Source organism: Macaca thibetana, chromosome 1, assembly GCF_024542745.1.
Source record: "Macaca thibetana thibetana isolate TM-01 chromosome 1, ASM2454274v1, whole genome shotgun sequence".
NCBI classification, from domain to species: Eukaryota; Metazoa; Chordata; class Mammalia; order Primates; family Cercopithecidae; genus Macaca; species Macaca thibetana.
The window spans coordinates 218,215,579-218,233,457 of NC_065578.1; the positions used below are offsets into that span (position 1 = coordinate 218,215,579).

Here is a 17,879-nt window from a genome sequence, read left to right on the forward strand (position 1 = left end):
CTGGTCCTCTTCCTATTGGACACAGTTTTCAAAGACTTTATTATCGGGGGAACCAGCCCCCAATATTTCAACATAGGTTCTTTTCTATTTTCTGTAAGTGTCGGCTGGTCTGAGAAATAAAGAGAAAGAGTACAAAGAGAAATTTCACAGCTGGGCCCCAGAGGCATTCCAGTCACACTGCGTTTGCATGCGGTGTTCGAGACTCACTGCCTGATCTCCAAGCCACGTAACAGACTGTCTTAAATCATTAATTTGATTAGCCAGTTTTTGATCAGTGCCTTGTTGAGGATTCTACATTTGGGTGGAATTGGCTTGCCAGTCATTAACAAAATGAGCTGTTTGAATAGATTGACGTAACGCCATTCAAGCAGTGGTGGCCAGTGCAGTGACTGTAATTAGGTCCATGATCACAGTAATTAAAGTGAAAACAAACCTCTTAGATCTTTTTAGAATTTGCTGTAACACTTCATTAATTGAACGTATCGAGGAGGAAGATTCCCAAGGTCTGGGCAAAGTTACTGGAATCCAGATTCCTTCTCGAGCTCGAACCAACATTACACTTTTCCTGGAGTCAAAACGGGAGTTAATGCAAGTGTATAAATGACAATTAATGCATTGGACGGTTTGTTTGTCCAAATTCTGATATTTCCCACTCACAGCATGTAAGGAGGCTTAACACAGCTCTGTATGGGAACAGTCAGGTTGGAGGTAAGCAAAGCAGAATGTCTGAATCCACATTGATACGGAGGGAGGGGGACGATAGCGGGGACAACAGACAGAAGAGTTTCCCCTTCCCGTAGTCGCAGTCCAGACATGGCAATAGCCAATTTCCAAAGTTCGGGCTCAGAATGGGGAATATCATATGAAGCCTGGGGTGATAATGCCTTTATCTTCCCATTTTAAGGGAAAGAATGAGCTGAATCTCCTATGCAAAGTAGAAGGATGATTCTCGTTCTCCCATAAGAAATAAAATAAGTAGCCTCCAGGCATTCTTTTCTACCAGAGGAGCAATGGTTTTTTAAATAGCCCTTTGGTGCCCAGTCTATTTCTAAACCATATGAGTCATTTTTAAATACTACTGCATGTGAGTTAACATAGTCTTTCCAAATTAAAGTTTTAGATGGGCCCTCAACATTTTTAGGACATGGTTTTCCTGCAGGTTTATATTGAAAGTATGGGGTATCTTCCCTTACTCCCCCTTTCATTTGTCTTAAAGGAGAAAGGGAGAGGCCAGAGACCGAATGTCCCAGTTCCTCTGTAGCTGATTTCTCCGGAAGATAAGCAGCCCAGACTTGGGTTTCTAGATGGATACAACCAGGTGCATGTCCGAGGCACTGAGGGGGTATTTGTAACCCCTGGTAACATTAAATTCAGTGCCTTCTCCTGGTTGAGTGGGGCAACTGTCGTCTGTAGCTCCAGGCATCCATGCACTATCGTTAGTGTAGATTTCTGCAGGAGCATCCATCCAGGTGAGAGGTTGAATAAGTGGAGGGAAAGGCACATAAGCCCAGTAAGAATAATTTTGTGTAGCAGGTAAATCAGTGTGAGAGGAAACTGGTGAGACACAAAGTCTAAGGAGGAGAATCATTAAATAAAACCTATTGTAAGCAAGATTGAGTGCTGAAGGAGGAAGAGCAGAGCAGAGGGGTGTTCTTTTCAGGCTAATAGAAATGGTGAGATTTTTAGGTTTGTAAGTAGAAAAAGAAAGGTAATTAGGAGAAGTGGGATGAGTTAGATGGGTCTCCGTTGCCATGAGGGAGGATTGAACCAGACCCATTTTGATTTGGTGTGCCTGCTTCTGAGGACTTGGCACAGATCTCGCCACGTCTGAGGGCGGTCTCTGACACGGACGTCTTTTCCCTGTGGTTTCATTCACATGAAGTTTAAGTCTTTTAGTGGGCACCCAGGAAGGGGACTGATGATCTCCTGGTGAAACAAAGCATGTCCTCTTTCCCACGTTAAGCAGAATCAGAGACAATATTTAAAGGTTTGGGGAAATCCTGTAAGGCAGTGATTATAGGAATTAACTCTGCCTTTTGAGCAGAGGTATAAGGGGTAGAAATAAGCTTGTCTGTAGGACCCACATAACCAGCATTTCTGTTACTGGAGCCCTCAGTGAACAGTGTAACAGCCTCAGGAATGGCTGATCTTTGGTCAATCAAGGGACCACCCAAGATGTCATTTTTATAAAATCAATTTGTTTTTGGATAATGATTGTCAATAACGCCAATAAAATCAGTCAAGTGAATTTGCCACAATATGGAATGTTGAAAAACGGCTTGGGCCGGGCGCGGTGGCTCAAGCCTGTAATCCCAGCACTTTGGGAGGCCGAGACGGGTGGATCACGAGGTCAGGAGATCGAGACCATCCTGGCTGACACAGTGAAACTCTGTCTCTACTAAAAATACAAGAAAATTAGCCGGGCGAGGTGGCGGGCGCCTGTAGTCCCAGCTACTCGGGAGGCTGAGGCAGGAGAATGGCGTGAACCCGGGAGGCGGAGCTTGCAGTGAGCCGAGATCACGCCACTGCACTCCAGCCTGGGGCACAGAGCAAGACTCCGTCTCAAAAAAAAAAAAAAGAAAAAGAAAAACGGCTTGAACTTTGAGCCGATTTAAAGGAACTATAATTAAATTCAGATCACATCTGGAAATTTTAAGTATTCTACACCGAGCTTGTCCAATTAGACTGGCCATTTGGTCCAGATAAACAGACAAAGTTTTTGACACAGAATGAGGAAGAAAACACCACTCCACTAAATCATTATGTTGAACTATTAGCCCAGTAGGGGAGTGTAAGGAAGCGAAAACCAGAAGCTGAAAAGGCGAGACGGCTGTACTCTAGATAACTGGGCGGTCTGGATTCTTTCCTCTACGAATTCCAGTTCTAGTGAAGCCTCAGGTCAAAGTGCTGGGACTGCGGAGATTGGAATCTCCACACAGCACAGAAAACAAGTTAGCGCATATGTTGGAATGCCTGAAGTAGGTCTTAAATAATGTTACCCCGAAGTTTTTGGAAGTCATTTAAAGTTTTCAAAGAATTCCTCCTAATTTGAACTTTCTGAGGTTGAATACATTGTTTATCAACCACCATTCCTAAATGTTGAACAAGAGTGGTCTGTTGAATTTTATCCTGAGCGATGTGTAATCCGGCCTCTGTAACACAGCGGCTTAAAATTCCATAACAGTCTATTAATTCTTCATCAGTGGGGGCAGCAATTAAGATATCATCCATATAATGAAGAATATAGGCCTGGGGAAATTGAGCTCACACTGGTGAAAGCACCTGTCCAACAGAAAGCTGGCAGATGGTGGGCTATTCGGCATTCCCTGAGGAAGTACTTCCCATTGGCAATGACCTGCAGGCTCCTGACTCTTGAGAGACGGTGCAGTAAAGGCAAATTCTTCACAATCTGATTTATGTAAAGTAATAGTAAAAAAATCTTCAAGATCAATAACTATGGGAGGCCAATGTTTAGGTATTAAAGTAGGGGCAGGCATGCTGGGTTGGATGGCCCCCATAGGTTTAATGACAACGTTAATGGCCCTTAAATTGGTTACCATCTGCCACTTGCCTGATTTTTTTTTTCTTTTTTAGTAGAAACACAGGAGCATTCCAGGGGGAAAGAGAAGGTTCCACATTTCCAAGTTGTAACTGTTAAGAAACCAATTGAGTCAAAGCCTCCAGTTTTTCTTTAGAGAGTGGCCACTTCTCAATCCAAACAGTTGTGTCAGATTTAAGCTTTAATATATGCAGGCAACACGTTGTGATCAGGTAAATTTTGTTATTGGCCAGAACGCATGGCCGTTTTACACTCATGGTTCGCATTCTCAAAAGCTAACATATGAAGGAGAGTACCTTGAGTGTGCTCATCAGAGACAAGTTTTTCAACAGCGTCTTGTAATGTAGCTAAAACATCAGGGTATAATTCATTGTGACCTTGTTTAACCCTAGTAAAAGAAACAGGAGCTTGGCCTGGGGGCTCATAATTTGTCCCAAGCTCTCATTCACACCTTTGGTACGTGTTTTGTGGTGAGAGCATCAAAGACTAATTGGGCGTAAGTATCAGAGAGGCTGTCGGAGCCTGTGGGCTGAGCCTGAGTAACTAGAATGCCATTAGTCCGATGTAGCGGAGCCTGCAGACGGGCCTCCTCTGCTCACCATGCACAGCATTGTAAATGCCGAGATGGGGTCAGAACAGCTTTTGCCAAAAGGTCCCTGTGTAAAGGAAGCAAAGTGACCTCAGTACAAAAAGCTTGTAATACCATTTTAACATAAGGAGAAGTAAGACCATGCGGAGTACAAACATCCTTAAATTCTTTTAAAAAGGTAAGACTGAGAGGTACATAATGACACATTTGTACCCCTTGGGTGTCAGGAGGTTCTAGTGTGACCAGATAAGCCCACACATCTATCCACTTTTGTTTTGTTTTGTTTTGGCATAATAAGCGTTGCATTGAAGTTTTAAGAGTAGGTATCCGAGATGGAGTTAGCATAGAAGTGACATTAAAAGCATGTGTAGGTAAGGGAAACTGAGGGTGAGGGGGTCAGACCAGTATGAGAGTGTGAGGAAAGGGCATTGGGGGAGCAGAAGGAGCAGAAGTATACTGGTGATTACTGGTGTCCATGTGTGGAAAAGGGTATAGAGAAGCTGGCTGAGTGGATGGCAAAGTGACTGGTTGAGAAACTGAAACGACTGGAGGGTGAGGGGCTACAATGGATGTGGGAGGGCCTGCAGAATTATAGGTAAATTGTAGTTTGGTCCTGGAGCTATTAGCTGACTCCAGAGGTTTGAAAAGAGAAGAATCAGCATGTATGTGGTCCTGGGCTGTCTGAGTCGGAGCCGTGGGAGCTAAAAGTACCGGCTCTTTGTGAAAAGAAATGAGATCATCAAGGGGTGACATTAAACCAAAGTCACTGGAATTAGATAATGAATTCTCAGTATCGTTAGGTGGGGGAGGAGTAGGCGAAGGGAGAGGCTGGTCAGATAACAAAGGCCGTGTGGGAGAGGAAGGTTGAGGAAGAGGTGGAGGGTCATCAGATTCAGAAAACTGTGGTAACTGCAGGGGGTCACAGAATTGGTATGTCATTAGGACAGCACGTACCAAGGCCCAATCACCCCAGACAGTGATGGGAACAAAATTCCCTGTCAAGACCAGTTCCTGGAATGTTGCACCAACACGATCCCATAGTTCTACATCTAAGGTTCCTTTTTCAGGAAAATATTTTCCATGGTTACTCGGACACCACCGTTTTAACAGGTGTTCATCTGAGTTTCCTTTTTCAGGAAACCAAAGACAGTATGTTTCTACTGCCCTGAATAGAGTGGCCATATTTTCCATGGGCATTCGAACCCTTTTCTGTTTTAACTGGAGCTTAATATAGAAGAGATAAGTATAATGTTTAGACTCCATGTGACCCATAGTTAACCCGGACAATACACAGACAGACTCACCACTCGTCAGGGAACAGAACAAGCGTTTCTGTGGACCGAACTGATGATGTTTCTCTGCACCTACCAAAGGGAATCAGGTTCCCACATGCGCTTGGGAAAAAGAAAAAAACACGCTGAGTGCCAGATATCGGGGGAACCAGCCCACAGTATTTCAACATAGATTCTTTTCTATTTTTCCTAAGTGTCGGCCAGTCTGAGAAATAAAGAGAAAGAATACAAAGTGAGAAATTTTACAGCTGGGCCTCTGGGGGTGACATAACGTGTCAGCAGGTTCCGTGATGCCCTTTGAGCTGCAAAACCAGCAAGTTTTCATTAGGGATTTCAAAAGGGGAGGGAGTGTACGAATAGGGAGTGGGTCATAGAGATCACGTGTTTCAAAAGGCAATAGAATATCACAAGGCAAATGGCAGAGCAAGATCACAAGGCCAGGGCAAAATTAGAATTACTGATGAGGTTCCATGTCCCTCTGGGCACGCATTATCATTGATAAACATCTTAACAGGAAACGGTTCGAGAGCAGACAACCGGTCTGACTAGAATTTACCAGACTGGAATTTCCTAATCCTAGCAAGCCTGAGACCAGGGCATATTTCATCCCTTTCTTTAGCCGCATAAGACAGACACTCCCAGAGCGGCCATTTCAGAGACCTCCCCCTGGGAATGCATTCCCTTCCCAGGGTTATTCCTTGCTGGGAAAATAAGTCAGTGATATTTCTCCTATTCGCTTTCTGCAAGAAGAGAAATATGACTATGTTCTGCCCGGCCCCACAGGCATCAGACCTTATGGTTATCTCCCTTGTTCCCTGAAAATCGCTGTTATCCTGTTCCTTTTTTAGGATGCCCAGATTTCATATTGTTCAAACACACATGTTTTACAAACAGTTTATACAGATAACACAATCATCACAGGGCCCTGAGGCGACATTCATCCTCAGCTTAGGAAGATGACGGGATTAAGAGATTAAAGACGGGCATAGGAAATCACAAGAATATTGATACGGGAAGTGATAAATGTCCATGAAATCTTCACAATTTATGTTCAGAGATGACAGTAAAGACAGGCATAAGAAATTATAAAAGTGTTAATTTGGGGAACTAATAAATGTCCATGAAATCTTCACAGTTTATGTTCTTCTGCCACGGCTTCAGCGGGTCCCTCCGTTCGGGGTTCCTGACTTCCCTCAACACTTCATGTTTACAGTTACACATTATCTTTTTCTCGGATTTCTCCTGTTTACTGGATTATTTCCATCAGCATTTAAATATGTGATATCTCCCATCTTTAAAGAAAAGCTGCTTGATTCCACATACCTTCCAACTACTCTTGTTTGTTGTGCCCCCCTTTAGCAACCTCCTTGAAAGAATTCTCATGACTCACTATCTCTGCTGCTTCACCTCCTCCTCAAACGACTCCTGTTGGGCTTTTGTTTTCCTCCCTCCTCCCTCCTCCTCCCTCCTCCAGTGAAAGTACTCTGCTAAAGTCCCATCCTGTCAAATCCAGTCCTCATCTGAAAGCTTTCGGCATTGATCCAGCTGACCACTTTCTCCTTTCTTTACTTGGCTTCTGCATTGTCATCTTCTCGTAGTTTTCCTCCTGTCCACCAGCTTCACCCTGGAAGTCCTAGTCTCCTCCATTGCGTCTTTATCCTCCCCACTCTAAATGCCTGAGGCCTCAGTGTTCAAGCTTTAGAACCTCAGTATCCTCATTCAGGCATTAGGTTGCAGTACAGTGAAAATGACCAAATGCAGAGTGGTGCTGCGGCCCCCTTTGTGTGATGGAAACTCTCCCACAACCCCCTCAGGATACCTGCTGTGTCCTGCCTTCAACACATGAGCACTTAACGTGGCCCAGGGAATGTCTCGTAGTCAGTCCATATGGTAACTGTTAATAGAACGTCATGTTTTTCTTTGTGTTTTCTGTAAACATTAACGTGAAATATAAAAGTTCTAATATTTACTTCCACCCTCAGTGGATCATTCTGTGCTTCCCTTGGGGGAAGACTACTTGGGAGACCACTGGGTTAGAAGATGGAGCTTTGAGGGCCGGGCGCAGTGGCTCACGCCTGGAATCCCAGCACTTTGGAAGGCCCAGGTGGGCAGATCACTTGAGGTCAGGAGTTCGAGACCAGCCTGGCCAACATAGTGAAACCCTGCCTCTACTAAAAATACAAAAAATTAGCTGGACATGGTGGTGTGTGCCTATAATCCCGGCTACTCGGGAGGCTGAGGCAAGAGAATCGCTTGAACCCGGGAGGCGGAAGTTATAGTGAGCCGAGATTACGCCATTGTACTCCAGCCTGGGCAACAGGAATGAAACTCCGGCTCAAAAAAAAAAAAACAGAAGAAGATGGAGCATGGAGAGCGGGATTGCAGTTCTGACCTCTAAGCTAATTGGCCTCACAGGAGAAGGATCTCCCCGAGATGAAGGATTGCTGCTCTGACTGTGTTCACCTATCTCAGACAAGCACAGGGTACGAAGTGGAGAAAAATCTAGCAAGTTCATAAAATAGGAATAAGTGAGAAGGCTCAACTCCAGATTACTCAAAGAAGTGGGCCAGATGTGACAAAATGCAGTGAAAGTAAGGAATGGGCAGACTGAGAGCGAGCCTGTGGCTGTGAGGCAGAGCCTGGAGGAGCTGGGAGTTGGCAGAATGGAGGGAGGATGCTCCAGGCAGTGGAAGCAAGCATACTGGGTGTGGAGCAGCAGCAGCATGCTTGGGGAGTTACATGGAATTTAGAACTGCTGGAAGATGAGAATTAAGGGACTGTGGTATGATACGATGCTAAAGACTTTCTGTGACATGCTAAGAAGTTTGGACTTTGTACTATATATTGTAGAGGTTGTTTTTGTTATTTTTATTATACTTTAAGTTCTAGGGTACATGTGTACAACATGCAGGCTCATTACATAGGTATACATGTGCCATGCTGGCCTGCTGCACCCATCAGCCTGTCACTTACATTAGGTATTTCCTCCAGTGCTATCTCTATCCCCACCCCCAACCCCATGACAGGCCCTGGTGTGTGATGTTCCCCACCCCGTGTCCATGTGTTCTCATTGTTCAATTCCCACCTATGAGTGAGAACATGCAGTGTTTGGTTTTCTGTCCTCGTGATAGTTTGCTCAGAATGATGGTTTCCAGCTTCATCCATGTCCCTGCAAAGGATGTCAACTCATCCTTTTTTATGGCTGTATAGTATTCCATGGTGTTTATGTGCCACATTTTCTTAATCCAGTCTATCAGGTTTTAAGAGTGGATATGTTACAGGAGTGAGGCAGGAGGAAAGGTGACATCAGATTTTTATTTTAGAATAACAGTTTGTTATGTATTTGGAGATGGGGCTAGCTGGCTGCAGTGTAACCAGTTAGGGCCTATTTGTCGTAAATTAGATGAGTGTTGATGGGGTCTGAACTAAGATATAATTGTGTAGGGGAGAGGAGACTGATTTGAGATATTTTGAGGAGACTGAATCGATAAAACTTGGTGACTTCCAGGATAGGTAGCATGAGAAACTTCTTCCAGATTTCTTTTTTTTTGACGGGTCTTGCTTTGTCACCCAGGCGGGAGTGCAGTGGCGCAATCTCGGCTCACTGCAACCTCCACCTCCCGGGTTCAAGCAATTCTCCCGTCTCAGCCTTCTGAGTAGCTGGAACTACAGGCTCACGCCACCACACCCAACTAATTTTTGTATTTTTAGTAGAGACGGGGTTTCACCAAATTGGCCAGGCTGGTCTTGAACTCCTGTGCTCAGGTGATCCACCTGCCTCGGCCTCCCAAAGTGCTGGGATTACAGGCATGACCCAGCCTGCTTCCAGGTTTTAACCTGAGAATTATGTGGGGAGTAATGCCATTGATAATAACAAAAAAGAAGACATCTGAGTGCCATGTGCCTAGCCCTGCGCCAGGCTCTTTGTATTCTCTTATTTCATCCTCACAACTCCCAGGGAAGTGGGTGGTGGTATTCATCACCATTCTTTGATTGAAGAGGTTGGTGCTTAGGTAAAGTGACTTGCCCAAGGTCACACAGCTAGTGGCTGCAGAGCCTGGATGTAAGTCTGGCCTGACTTTAAAGCCCACATTCTAGGCCACTCTGCTGTTCAGCCATTTGCACAGTTTTGTCTCAGAGTCTTTCCTCATTTGAGCACATCAGAAAGACGTTAGAAGTGGGACCCAGGCAGGCTGAACTAGAGGCTATACTTTGTTTTGTATTTTTATTTTTTTGAGATGGGGGTCTCACTTTGTTGCCCAGGCTGGAGTACAGTGGCACGAACACAGCTCACTGCTGTGTCAACCTCCTGGGCTCAAGTGATCTTCCCGCCTCAGCCCTGCAAGTAGCTGGGACTATAGGCTTGGGCCATCACATCTGTCTACTTTTTGTATTTTTTGTAGAGACAGGGTTTTGCCCTGTGGCCCAGGCTGGTCTCTAGCTCCTGAGCTCAAGTGATTGACTCGCCTTGGCCTCCCAAAGTGTTGGGATTACAGACGTGAGCCACTGTGCCTGGCCATGTGTTTATACATATATGCCATATATATATAGTCCTTGTATGTATTATATATCTATATTACATGTAGATATAATGCATATTATAGATATTTATAGATATATAATATATGTATTATATATTTATAGATATATATATAATATATAAATGGCATATATATAGTCCTCAGCATCGTATTTTTTTTATATATATATACACACACACACACACACACACACACACACACATATTTTTTTTCTTAGAGAGACAGAGTCTCAAAGCGATCCTGCTGCCTCAGCCTCCCAAAGTGCTGAGATACAGGTTTGAGCCACCACACCCGGCCTAGAGGCTACACACTGAAGCATGTGCTAGAAGGTGGAGGAGGAGAAATAGGTTTAGAGAGAGAGATGATGAATTCAGTTTTAGACTTGTTGAAATTGAGGTGTCTGCTAGATACCTTGCATCAAGACGGAAAATACAAATAATATATTGTTTGCATATGATGTTTTATAAGTAAGTGAGAAAGTCAGGGTGAAGAGAAAATAAAAGGAAAATGTAGGCAAAGTGAAGTGAGGCTTATTTAAAATGCAAGTTACTGGAGTCTACCTCAGAAAGCCTGATTCTGGGGGTCTGGAGTGGGACTGTGACCAGCACGCGACCCAGGTGATTCTAAAGCAGGTGGACTCATGGCCAACTTGAGAAATTTGGGAGTGAAATATCCAGAGACAGGCCGAGAAAGCTCCAAATGAGTTTTAAAATGGATGTGTGCAAACCCTAAGGATTAACCAGGATAATCCACTGGGTGCAGAAAGAATATAGAGCTTCAACTTATGTTTTAATCTCAACTTTAGTTCTATTTAAATATGTTTAAAGTGTGTATTTTATTCATTTGGTAGACAATTTAAGTGATTTATAAATAAATTCACATAGTTAGTAGGTGATGGATTCCAGGTGTGAACTTGGGTCCACTGCCTTGAAATCCTTTGTTCCATGACACCATACTGCCTGTGAAGTAAAGTTCTTCATTCATTTCATGTGGTTAATGGAAGGCTAGGAACTCGAATTTCACGTACTTCTCCCAGTCCTGTAATTCCAGTGTTATCCGCCATTCTTAGTAAGAGGCATGAGGTCTTGGAGTTAGGTGAGAGGACAGCCCATCTGACCTATTTGTAAAGGTCAGTTGTTGCATTGCCCTGTCTTTTAAGTGTCCCTTGTTTCTCGAAGGCTGGAAGAAAGAAACGATTTCCTTCCTGCATCTTTTGCTGCCAGGAATGAATAAAGCAGAGGAGTTTGTGCTTCTAATCTACTTCTTCACAAAGAAAGATTTGTCGTGCTTCTTTGGAAATGGGACTGAATTCTGATGTATTAGCTTTTACATATGAAAATTTTATTTTAATTCCTTGAGTTTGAGTAACAGATAATACGAGAAATCTAGTGTCATATAGGCTCAGAATATCTGCTCTGTTCAGTATCAAACTTATCCTTTGCATACTCTCTTCTTCCTGTTTGTTTTTAATTTTGGCCAGTGGTACCACGGGTTCTTGGCCCCCATGTCCAGCCCAGCTAGTCTGGAAATCCAGTCATTTCCGCCTTTTTAGTATTGTATGTCTATCTTTAGTATATCATCTGTGCTGTAAGTCTTATACCACAATCCTGTTTAAAATTCTCCAGGAAGGCCAAGTAAACTAGAAAGGATAAAGTTGAAACCTGTTAGCATAGCACATGTTGTCCTTCCTGATGTGGCCGTAGGCTGCCTTTCCAGACTAATCTCTTTCCACTTCCTACTCCAGTGTATTTGATTCCTGCTTCAAGTAACAGGAAAAGCTCCTCTTTCTTCACCTCTGCATTTACTTTTTCCTGTATCCAGATTTTTCTTTTTCCTGGAAAATTTTTATTTTTTCTTTAGGGTTCAACTCAAGGGAATCACTTGTATGAAACTTTCCCTTTTGTCTTCAGGTAGAGGTAAGCGTACATTCCTCTGTAATTCCATCATGCCTTTATGTATTCACACTGTGCGAGGTATTTTTGTGCAGTTATCTTATTTTCTCAATTTATCTTTTTGTTTTTGAGACAGTCTCACTCTGTCGCCCAGGCTGGAGTGCAGTGGCGTGATCTTGGCTCACTGTAATCTCCACCTCCGAGGTTCAAACCGTTCTCCTGCCTCAGCCTCCCAAGTAGCTGGGATTACAGGTGTGCGCCATCATGCCCGGCTAATTTTTGTATTTTTAGCCGAGATGGGATTTCACCATGTTGGCCAGGCTGGTCTCAAACTCCTGACCTCAAGTGATCCGCCTGCCTCGGCCTCCCAAAGTTCTGGGATTACAGGTGTGAGCCACCGTGCCTGGCCACTTTTTCAATTTATCTTTAGGCTATTTTATTAGCAGATGATTTCTTGATAACTAGGACCATTTACTTCCAGGATTAGATGGCATTTTATTCAGTTAAACTTGTCAAGCAAGAATAAACCTCTTTCTTCTTATTTCCCTAGTATCGATTTTATGGAGAACCTGTAATAAAAGCGTGTATTGAAAATGGAGCCAGTTGTATCGACATCAGTGGAGAACCTCAGGTATATAAAATGAAAAGGAAACAACGTAGAATTAACACATACATTTCTGTTTCATGAAGTGGAAATATTTAGTGCAAGTTTGCAGACATACTGAGAAGCCGACAGCTCCTCTCTAGCGTTCAGAGATGGTATGCGTATGGTATTCCATTGATAGCTCAAAGGAGAGCACTGATGGTAAGGTCTTAGCTTCAGTTTTCTTGAATTTTTTTCCTCTCTACAACATCATTTCTTTTAGGTCTGTGCTTATGATAACTACTTCATGCTTTAAACTGAATCAATTAAAATAGTGAACTGTGCATAACTCTTAGAATCTCACTTCTGTAAGGTTTTAATTTTGAATTCCCTTTTAAAAACCAGGTACCTTTAGGCCAGGCACGGCGGCTCACGCCTGCAATCCCAGCACTTTGGGAGGCCGAGGCGGGCGGATCATGAGGTCAGGAAATCGAGACCATCCTGGCTAACACGGTGAAACCCCGTCTCTACTAAAAATACAAAAAATTAGCCGGGCGGGGTGGCAGGCGCCTGTAGTCCCAGCTACTTGGGAGGCTGAGGCAGGAGAATGGCGTGAACCTGGGAGGCGGAGCTTGCAGTGAACCGAGATCACGCCACTGCACTCCAGCCTGGACGACAGAGCGAGACTCTGTCTCAAAAAAAAAAAAAAAATCAGTTACCTTTATAACATTACATAAAAATAAAGGTAAAATTCACTAGTGTAAAATCAACCTAAAGATTTTAAATGTTCACATTTATTGAATGCTTACCATATGCCCAACATTGTGCTAAGTGTTTTATGTAACTTTTTAAAAAATACGTATAGAGTAGTTATCTTCCTCCATTTTTTATAGATGAGGAAATTAAAGCTGAGGAAGCTTAAGTAACTGGCTCAGTAATGCATCTAGTAAGTAGAAGAACTAGGTCTTCAATTGAGGTTTGCCTGACCACAGGAAGTTATGTGTTAACAGGCATTAAGCTCTTCTTCAGCCTTTAAAATGGTAACATCATGTGTCTCTGTAGTAACTACTGGTTATCATCATCAGTGTGCCAATATGATACTAATATGTATTTGCAGTTTATCAATTGGTAAAATACTGGAAAATACTGAGAAAGTGTAAATTACCAAAATTGATTCAAGAAGGAGGAGGAAACAAATTAAAAAAAAAAAAAGCCAGGTGAGGGGGCGCACACCTGTTATCCCAGCACTTTGAAAAAGGCCAGGTGAGGGGGCGCACGCCTGTTATCCCAGCACTTTGGGAGCACTTTGGGAGGATGACTTGAGCCCATGAGTTAAAAAATTAGCCAGGAGTTGGTGGCACACACCTGTGGTCCCACCTACTCAGGAGACTGAGACAGGAAGATCACTGGAGCCTGGGAGGTCAAGACTGCAGTGAGCTATGATCACGCCACTCTACTCCAGCCTGGGCAACGTAGTGAGACCCTGTCTTCAAAAACACAAAACAAAAACAAAAAACAATTCCCGTGTTATTTAAAATAACCCAGAGCATGGTGAAAACCTTTTAAGTCATCTATAAACTATCATAAAAGTAATATCAAATCTCTTGGGTTTTTTTTTTTTTTTTGATACAGGTCTCTCTCTGTCGCCCAGGCTGGAGTGCAGTAGTACGATCTTGGCTTACTGTAACCTCTGCCACCTGGGTTCAAGCGATTCTCCCGCCTCACCCTCCTGAGTAGCTGGGGGTACAGGTGCACACCACTACACCTGACTAATTTTTGTATTTTTAGTAGACAGGGTTTTACCTTGTTGGCCAGGCTGGTCTCGAATTCCTGGCCTCAAGTGATCCAACCACATCGGCCTCCTAGAATGCTGGGATTACAGGTGTGAGCCACTGTGCCCAGCCATAATATCAAAACCTAATAAGGGGTTGGGCACGTTGGCTCATGCCTGTAATCCCAGCACTCTGGGAAGCCAAAGTGGGTGGATCACTTGAGGCCAAGAGTTTGAGGCCAGCCTGGCCACATGGCGAAACCCCTTCTCTACTAAAAGTACAAAACTCAGCCAGGTGTGGTGGTGCATGTCTGCAATCCCAGCTACTCAGAAGGCTGAGGCATGAGAATCACTTGAACCCGGGAGGTGGAGGCTGCAGTGAGCCAAGATTGAGCCACTGCACTCCAGCCTGGGCAACGGAGTGAGATCCTGTCTCAAAACAACAACAAGAAACCTAATAAAGAACCAGAGGGCCGGACTAGGTGGCTCACGCCTGTAATCCCAGTGCTTTGGGAGGCCGAGGCGGGCAGATCACGAGGTCAAGAGATCGAGACCATCCTGGCCAGCATGGTGAAACCCCATCTCTACTAAAAATACAAAAATTATCTGGGCATGGTGACGCACGCTTGTAGTCCCAGCTACTCGGGAGGCTGAGGCAAGAGAATCACTTCAACCTGGGAGGCAGAGGTTGCAGCGAGCCAAGATCATGCCACTGCACTCCAGCCTGGCAACAGAGTGGGACTCCATCTCAAACAAAAAAACAAAAAAAAACCAGAATATATAAAGAATTTTTACAAGTCAATAATAAAGACAATTTATTTTTAAAATGGGCAGGGGATGTAATCTCAGCACTTTGGGAGGCCGAAGCAGGTGGATCACCTGAGGTCAGGAGTTTGAGACCAGCCTGACCAACACGGAGAAACCCTGTCTCCACTAAAAATACAAAATTAGCAGGGTGTGGTGGCAGATGCCTATAATCCCAGCTACTCGGGAAGCTGAGGCAGCAGAATCGCTTGAACCTGGGAGGTGGAGGTTGCAGTGAGCCGAGATCGCGCCACTGCACTCCAGCCCAGGCAACAGTGCGAGACTCCGTCTCAAAACAAAACAAAACAAAAAGGGCAGGGGATGAGAAGAGACAAATCTTCTGTGTGGAAGAATTCCACATAATTTATGTAACTTCTCCACATTGATGTGCAAGCAGCTGTGTGTGTGACTGTGTTAATGTGTTTGTGTGTATGTGTGAGTGTAACTGTGTTAGTGTGACTGTTAACGTGTGTTTGTGTGTGCATGAGCAAATGTGTGTGTGATTGTGTTCGTGTTTGTGTATGTGCATGAATGAGTGTGTGTGTATGTGGTGTGTGTTTGTGTCTGTGTATGTGCCTGAACAGGTGTGATTGTGTATGTGTGTCACCCTCTGGAAGAGGGAGCATAAATTGACAGTGGAGAAACCTGACGAACCCTGGTAAATCATGTTGACAGTGCGTAGTCCTGATAGGATATGATATGATATATGATATGATATGATATGAAATGAATAGCACTTTACTCCTGTGGTCTCTTTCCAAAACCCATAACCCCAGTTTAATAATGAGAAAAACATGAGACAAATTCCAGTAGAGGGGAACTCTACAAAATGCCTGACCAGTACTCCTCAAAACCATCAAGGTTATCAGAGACAAGGAAAGTGTGAGAAACTGTCGCAGCCAAAAGAAGCCGAAGGAGACATAACAACCGACTGTAATCCTGGATGGGATCCTGGAGCAGAAAAAGGGGTTCAGTAAAAACTGAGGGAATCAGAATGAACTGTGAACTTTAGCGAATTAAATCATATGTCAGTATTTGTTCATTAATTGTAACAACCGTTCATGTAAAAGATGTTAAAAATAGAGAAAACTGGGCTGCAGGGTACTTGGGAACTCTCTCCTATTCCATTTTTCTGTAAATCTTACATTGTTTTTAAAAAGTAATTTCTAAAAACAGGCGGAAGAGCAGAGCGGACGTTATTCCCCTGTGCCCTCTGCCGTCATCTCCTTTCCCGCTCTCTGTCTGTGCGTGGGCAGAGCTCTGTGTCTGTGACAGTGTTCATCTGGGTAATGCCGTTTGGGGTAATTTTTTTTTACTTTCTATTTTTTATGTTTTATTTAGTTTTTTATAATAGGCATTACTTTTATATTTAAAAGTCATTCTAAAAATACTAAGTGTCATAAAGTCAGGTGAGCATATCTTCCATGCCATCTGGTACACAGTAGGTGCTGTATTTGCTGAATAAGTGAAAAAATATTTTGACAGTTAATATTTTGCTGCAGAGCCACACTGGTTAGCATTTTCAAAGTTTGATTGCTTTGTTTTTAAAGATAAATTTTTTAATACTGGTCTATGTCTTTCTGCATAACTCTAATTAAAATTCTTATCCTGGATTTTTTAGTTTCTGGAACTAATGCAATTGAAGTATCATGAGAAAGCTGCAGACAAAGGGGTTTATATCATTGGAAGCAGTGGCTTTGACTCCATTCCGGCAGATCTGGGAGTGATATATACCAGAAATAAAATGAATGGTAATTATTGATCAATAAGCAATCATGGAACTTAACAGTACGGTGCAAGGGCTTCATGTTTGTAACTGTGGTGAACTAAAATCTAGTTGAAAAAAGAAACATAGCCATAAATGGGTAATATTAAAACACGCGTTTTGTTTTTAATATAGCTGCACTTTTAATAAAATGCTATTGAGACTATTGTTGAGACATGGATAACACTGTATTTTACAGTGATATATTATTGTCTTAGTATAGTTTGGTTTGAGCCGTCAAATTTCTGGAAAACACCTTTGGCGACCATTATAAATTCAAGCTTGCTTTGTTTAGGAATCAGCACATTTTAAAGCATAATTTGCATATTATAGTTTAAAAAGGTTTTAAATTTTTAACCATCAAAGCTAGAAAGTATTGAACACAGAATTGGAGACAGTTATTTAATAATGGATAAAATAATGAATATTACAATAAAACATTTGAAGTTACTAATGTTTTACATATTTAAGAGTGTCTGGTTTAGAAAATTCCCTGAGCAGGCTGTGGTGGCTTGCTCCCAAGTCTTAGCTACTCGGGAGGTTGAGGCAGCAGGATCTCTCGAGGCGAAGAGTTCAGGACCAGCCTGGGCAACATAGCAAGACTCATCTCTAAAAAATAAAATAAAAAATTAGCCAGATGTGGTGGTACACACCCGTAGTCAGTCCTAGCTCCTCAGGAGGCTAAGGTAGGAGGATCACTTGAGCCCAGGAGTTTGAGGCTATAGTAAGCTGTGATTGCACCACTGCACTCTAGCCTGGGTTACAGAGTGACACCTTGTCTCTTAGAAAAAAAGCAAAAAACAAAACAAAACAACAACAAAACAAAAAACAAACCTGAAACAGGTAACTTCAGTGCCATATAAAGTGTTCTAGACTTAAAAAATTGGAAAATGTTCCAGCGTATATTAAAAAGCATAACTGTGAAACCAAAGTCCAACAAAGATAGCACACACACACACAAACTACAGATCTTGCTTGCTTGTGAAATTAGAAGTAAAAAGAAAATACTATATAAAATTTTAATAAATCCAGTGTCATTTAAAAAGTTTTTTAAGAGACAGGATCTTGCTGTGCCATAGCTCA

At 43.0% G+C, this 17,879-nt stretch overlaps 1 protein-coding gene across 2 annotated transcripts in view; it reads left to right on the forward strand.

Annotated features, from left to right (window-relative positions):
• Window positions 1-17,879, forward strand: part of SCCPDH (saccharopine dehydrogenase (putative)) — a 54,023-nt gene that overhangs the window by 5,278 nt on the left and 30,866 nt on the right. The window contains exons 3-4 of one of the 2 annotated variants that reach the window (XM_050771758.1): window positions 12,424-12,504; window positions 16,653-16,782. In XM_050771758.1, the coding sequence (XP_050627715.1) occupies window positions 12,424-12,504; window positions 16,653-16,782 (211 nt within the window). The remainder of the gene's footprint in view (window positions 1-12,423; window positions 12,505-16,652; window positions 16,783-17,879) is intronic. The other variant, XM_050771765.1, reaches the window with a different exon arrangement.